Source organism: Vitis riparia, chromosome 13 (genome assembly GCF_004353265.1).
Source record: "Vitis riparia cultivar Riparia Gloire de Montpellier isolate 1030 chromosome 13, EGFV_Vit.rip_1.0, whole genome shotgun sequence".
Taxonomy (NCBI): Eukaryota; Viridiplantae; Streptophyta; class Magnoliopsida; order Vitales; family Vitaceae; genus Vitis; species Vitis riparia.
In genome coordinates, this window is record NC_048443.1 from 13090359 (window position 1) to 13097030 (window position 6672).

Below are 6672 nucleotides of genomic sequence, written 5' to 3' on the forward strand. Positions count from 1 at the left end.
ATAGGGGATGGGAAGCTATTTTATAGGCTTTCCAAATGGCTTCCATTAATATTCTCATTAATGAATATTAATGGAACTCATAAATAACATTAATGGTTCCATTAATGAGTATTAATAGAAGTCATAAATAATACTTAATTAACATTTATTATAATTAATGTGGTAGCATTCATTACTTCAGTTATAATATAAGGCAATGTAATATATAGATTATTAACAATAAGTTTGTCATTAACTAATTAATGAGTTTGAACGTGTGAATATCATAAATTAAAAATCTTTGAAAAAATGAATATTAAAAAAGAATATGAAAATTAGTAAAAACATTAGAAGTTGTTCAAGTCAAATGTGTTAATGGATAAAATGGTGAAATACATTATTGGGCAAGTATTTATTTTGGGAAAAAAATAATAATAAAACACTAAAAAATTATAGAACATATCATTATATTAATGTAACCCAAATGTCAATAGTTGTATTATAGTATGGTTGATAGTGATTTTAGGAAGTGTTTCTAACTTAGAAGTTTTTTATCATTCAAGTGTTAAAAAGACTAGAAACGTTTCCTAAAATGATTGTCAAACACTCTTAATGTCATTAATATAACACATGAACCTCATAACTCAATAGATAAAATGTTTTTCTATATTTTTGAAACAAACAATGCAATTTTGGGATTGAGGGAATTAGGATTTATTTGGAATTATTTTTTAGAATAGTTTTCTATTTTTTAGAACAAAAAAATATATAAAAAATATGTTTGGCAACGAACAACTATTTTCTATTTTTTTATTATTAAAAACAAAAAGTAGAGTGTTTTCAATTACTTTTTTAAGGTTGTTTTGAGAAATAATTATATAAATATGTAGAATAATTAAAAATAAAATATTATATATAAAACTTATTTTTAAAACATATTAAAAATATTTTAGGTTTACAAATAAATTTTTGTATTACAAAAAACAAAGAATAGTTTTTTTAAAAAAAAAAATTTAATTATTTTTTTAAAACAGTTACCAAACAAACATATTTGAATTCATAGCAAAAATATAACATGGTAAAGGATGAAAAAATTTAATTAATTGAACATTATGAAGTTTTGTTTTAAAATGATTATGAACTTGTAAAAATATTCAAAAGATTAATCATAGAGATAAGGGAAGCAAATTAGTAGAATTCAACTCTCGTTTTAAAGTCATTGACCCACTTGGGCCCACCATCACATTTTCTAGAGACAAAGCTTCATCCCTTTCAACTTTGCACCTTCCTCCCCAATCCATTTTCTTCCTCACTCACTCTGCTACAAAATAGGAAAGGTAAAGTACTAACCACCCCTTATCTTCTCAATCTGGATCAATATAATCTAGTATGCTATAATTATTTCTTTTCATCGTATCAAATTTTAAAAATCTAACATTAAATTTCTTTGAGATTTTTGTTAGGTACGAAGAACAATTGAAAAATGTTGCCATCCCGGACACCATTGGTAGTTTCCTATGCTTTCTTACTTTGTATCCCTCTTTTCTGCCTCTTTCCCCCTAAATTCCTCACTCTCAAGCTCGCTCAAATCGATCCCCCCTGCTTCAAGAGATCCGCCATCAGCCGACCCGGAACCACAAACCCCAAACCCAAAATCGCCTTCCTCTTCCTCACCAACTCTAACCTCTCCTTTGCTCCACTATGGGAGCTCTTCTTCCAAGGGAACTCCCATCTCTACAACATCTACGTCCACGCCGACCCCACCTCCTCATTCGTATCCCCTGGTGGAATCTTCGCCAACCGATCCATCCCTGCCATACACACTAAACGTGCCTCCCCCACACTCATTGCAGCTGAGAGGAGGCTTCTTGCTGCCGCCCTCGCTGACGACCCCTTGAACCTCTACTTCGCCCTGCTGTCCCAACACTGCATCCCCCTCCATTCCTTCCGCTTTCTTTATCGTACCCTCTTCACAGAGACCGTCCGCTTCCCCTATCGAAGCTTTATCGAGATCCTATCCGGTGAGCCCAATTTGGAGGAGCGATATGTGGCTAGAGGGGAAACGGCGATGCTGCCGGAGGTCCCGTTCGAGCAGTTCAGGGTAGGTTCGCAGTTCTTTGTGTTGACACGGCGACACGCGATGATGGTGGTGAAAGAGAAAAGATTGTGGAGGAAATTCAACCAACCGTGCTTCAACAGACACACCTGTTACCCGGAGGAGCATTACTTTCCTACATTCTTGTCTATGGAAGATCCCCTGGGCTGCACCCACTATACCCTCACTCGGGTTAATTGGACTGGCAATCTTGATGGCCACCCCCATTTGTACGGTCCGGATGAGGTGTCGCCGGAGCTTATATACGAGTTGAGGATTTCCAATTCGACCTACTCTTTCATGTTCGCTCGGAAGTTTTCGGTGGATAGCTTGGAACCCTTGATTCAGATTGCTAAGCCTGTGATTTTCAGTGACTGATTTTGGATACGGTAAGCAAAGCATAATCGCTTTAGCTTCATGTCTATTTTCTTAAGTAGTTTTTGTGCCTTTCTAAAATCAATAATGCAAGTTTGGGAGTAGGTGAATTAGCATGTGAATTTTGGTAAAATTACACAAACCTCTTGAGGTATTTGAAAATTATATTTGAATACCTTAGACTTATGAAAATTACACCGACACTTGTTGTGTTAAGGGGGAATCATGTAAACATGTTCCGTTTACAAAATATGGATGAAAAGAAAACCTAAGAAAATAATTTTTATCCCATGCAATGGAATAGTGTTCACTTAGCATTATTTCAAAATACCCTTATATGTATTTTGGTCTTAAAGTAACACTGTTTTAATTTTAAAGTAATATCGTTTTGAGCTTAAAGTACTTTTATTGGTTGAACAATGTGCCGCCATCATGTGAGTTGGACTAACATATAAGGGCATTTTAGGGCAATGTAAGGTAAGGACTATTCCAGTGTATAAAATGATAATTATTTTCTCCAAAATGTGCTTTTTATGAACATGCACTTTTGGGGTTCTCTTTTTATCCATATTTTGTAAACATGGCATGTTTACATAGTTCTCCATTGTGTTAAAGGTGAAGTTATTTCTTTAAACGACAATTACTATTTAGGGTTAGTTAAAGCAGATAATGAATATAAGGTGCACATTTTTAGCATAATTAATGCTATAGACATTAAATAAGAAAGACAAAAATACCATAAAAAGAAATCTTGAAAGCGAATGTCTTTATGAATCCCATCCTTCTAATTCTTTGACTTTTATATATTCTTTCCATTTTTCTTTACTCTACTCCTCTACTTTCCATTTTTTATCTCCAATAATCGCATTTATTTCACCTTTTTAATTTCTTTTCTAACAATGTTTTAATATTTTTTTCATTTCTCTTTTTATTAAAAAAAAAAATTGGAAAAGGAAAGCACAATATACATATTAATATACTTTTAGTTTTAATTTTTAATTTTTAATTTTTCTAATTTAATTTAATTTTTATATTTTATAATTGAATAAGTTAAATTTTTGAGTAAAAACAAATATTTTCTATAATTTAAATTTATTTTTATTTTTATTTTATGATTAATAATATAACATTTTAGTAACATTGTTGAAAGTAATTAATAAAACTTTCCTTAAAATTTAATATTAATAATAGAATTCTTAAAATGTAATTTTCATAAATTTGAAAGAGAGCAATAATTACTTTTTAAAGATTTTTTTTATATATTTTAGAATTTTCATCCTATATATATTGTTGTTATATGAAATAAAAAATAATATCGAAGTCATTTAAAAAATAATTTTAACATTTTCATCTTAAATTGTATTTTGAAAAATAATTTAAGGTTATATGTTGAAATAAACTTTTCAAATCAAGATTTTAATTTTTATATGGGTTTAATTTATTTATTTTTATCATTTTAAAAAATAAATCACTAGAGAATTAAAAGCTTAAAGAAAAAAAAAAGTATGGTGCATTGTAAATGATATAACATAATCAAATAATATAAATTCATTTTATACGATTTTCATATCCTTTGGGTATTTTTGGTATTACGAAAAAATCACATCCTTTAACTCAATTATAAATGTTTATTAACTTTTAAGTTGAATTTTACACCCTTATGAGCTTTAGACCCAAAAACATGGCTTGCTAGTCTAAAAAAGAGAGGTTCCTCCGCAATATAAGACCTATACATGTATCCCACCAATAACTTATATATGAAATGTCATGTCAAGGATTCCACCTTATTTTTTTTCAAAAAGGCTCTTAAGGGTATTTTGGGCATTTATAACATATAGACTTTTCAAATATCCTCTACAGTAATTTTATAAGTTTCTCTAACTTTTCATACTAATTATGCAAAGTTTAACTCTTTTTCTGAAATTTTCAGTGTCATCAAACCCTAAAGCATAATTCTCTCTTAAAAAAGAAAAAAAAAACAAGAAACATGGTCATTTTATATTTAAAGAAATGGAGAATTATGATTTAGGGTTTGATGGAACTTAAAATTCTAGAAAATGAGTTAAACTTTGCATAATTAGTGTGAAAAGTTAGAAGAAGTTATAAAATTGTTACAGAGGATGTTGAAAGGTAAAAGTGGGTTTTGATTATCTGATTTGAAAAAATATAGAAAAAGAATTTCAATTTTTATAAATCAGTTTTATCTTCATTCATTTAAAAATATTTTAAAATATATGCACTTTTTTATAACTCAAATAATTATTTTATAAAATACACTTTTACGTAATAATATTAAATAAAATTATCCAAAATTAATTTGATAAAAGTGTTTTACAAATAAATATATGAGATACAAATTATTGTGGAAAAATTTTAGAGGATTCTCAAATAATAAATAAAATCTTTCTAAACTCCTAATTAATAATGATTTTATATGGCATATTATGTAAATCCTCTTATCTTCTCATTTTATTTAATAAAATTGAATAAAAATTTTGTTAGTTGACATCAACAATAAAATAAGAAATTTTAAAAATAAAAAGTACAATTAAAACTAAAATACATAAAATTAAATACAATAAAAAAAATAAAAACTTAAAAAATTGAAAAATAAAATATTTACTCTCATTGTATTTTCAACTTTTTCTGGATATTTATATTTTCTATTAGAGCGTTTTAATTAAGTAAAAGTTAATATTTTATTTTTATATTTTTAGCTTTAAAGTTTTTTTTAATTGTATTTTTTATTTTTAAATTTCTTATTTTATTAATCTTAAATCAATTCTCACGTTGAAAATTAATTTGTATTATTAACATATAAACGAGTCATTTTAGGAAATAATTACTTAGGTTAGGAAAAAATACATGTATCTTAAAATATTTTTAAATGGGTGAACATAAATATGATTTTGTAGACCCTCATTTTTGGTCTATAGGTAGGGGGTATTTTAGACCACATTTTGACGACTTTTAGGAAGTTTTGGGCAGCAGGTATAGAAGAGTGGGTTGGAGGGGTGTTCTTTTCTGGAGAATCAGCAAATGACACGTGGAGGGGAATATTCTACGAGTCGTTATGGAGGGGCTGATAGCTTAGGTAAGAGGAAATAAGCTAGGAATTCGGAGAGGAGAAAGAGAGATTTATGAGGGAGTGAGCTGGTCTTGGGAGAAACAGGGAGAGCAGAAGCTAAGGAGCAAAGATTTCTGGGTTTGTATTTTTTGAAAGGAAGGAGAGCTTGTGGACGAGCAAATCTGGTTTGAGGAGATATTCCAGGTATGTTCACTGTGAACTATGATATATATATATATATAATTTGATTTTATTTACAAGACAAAATTTTGTAGTCTTCCAAATTTTGCCACGTATCACCTTTTGAATATATGTCATGTGTCCAATACGTGTATGACTCATCACTTGTCAAACTAAAATTTTGTTGAATTGAGAAGCCACAATTTTGAAGACCAATTTAGTGATAATTTAATTCACTAAAAATTTTGATGTCGATAAATGCCCCCACTTCAAGACATATCACGTACATGCCCTACAATATCTACAAGGTGGGTCTTGAATTTTAACCTTTCTTTTTCTTTGAATTTTCATTCTTTTTTCAAAGAAATATTTTAATAGGAAGTTTCCTATTTCAAAAATATATCTTTCCTACTTTTCCCAAACACTATTTTGTTTCCTTCCTTGCTTTTCACTTGGTATCAAAGAAAGATATTGTGTTAACAAGAAATTTTCTAATTTGAACATCCATTTTCCTTTTTACATAGGCATCTTCCTTTCCAATTTGCCTTCCATAATTGTTATATAAAGAGGACAATTATTTAAGAAATCCAACTTGTACTGTCTTAGAGAGGTCTTTCATTCTTGGAGCATGGGAATGTGGGGGCATGCATGGAGTAGCACTAGTTGAGTCGCACCATGATGTGTAGATGGCACACAATGAAGACAACTTTGTATGGACGACTCACCTTGAGGATGATGACGTGGATGACTCCTTAACATATATAAAGATATGTTATAGTGGAGTTGTATAATAGACCTTCACTATCTTGAACACGTGTCAATCTTTATCGTTTACAAAAATGAATTTACTTTCATGTAATTTTTTTTTTTTTAAAAAAAAAAAAATCACCTTAACACTTGAGAAGGAATTTTTAATAAACTTAAATATCCATAAAAAAAAATATGAATATTTAAGCCTCATGTAATCAAGTTGTAG

At 29.2% G+C, this 6672-nt stretch overlaps 1 protein-coding gene across 2 annotated transcripts; it reads left to right on the forward strand.

Annotated features, from left to right (window-relative positions):
- Positions 1–1250: 1250 nt before the first annotated feature.
- Positions 1251–6452, forward strand: LOC117927877 (glycosyltransferase BC10-like). 2 transcript variants are annotated; one of them, XM_034847598.1, is made up of 3 exons: positions 1251–1316; positions 1443–2463; positions 6303–6452. In XM_034847598.1, exon 2 carries the CDS (start codon positions 1463–1465, stop codon positions 2450–2452), a length of 990 nt encoding a protein of 329 aa, XP_034703489.1. In that variant the 5' UTR covers positions 1251–1316; positions 1443–1462; the 3' UTR covers positions 2453–2463; positions 6303–6452. The 2 variants fall into 2 exon arrangements, with proteins under 2 accessions (XP_034703489.1, XP_034703488.1); XM_034847597.1 differs by lacking the exon at positions 6303–6452 and having other exon boundaries at positions 1443–2556.
- Positions 6453–6672: the final 220 nt, after the last annotated feature.

Bases quoted from the DNA above. Each gene is read 5' to 3' on its own strand.
- LOC117927877 (XM_034847598.1), top strand. From the start codon at position 1,463: ATGTTGCCATCCCGGACACCATTGGTAGTTTCCTATGCTTTCTTACTT.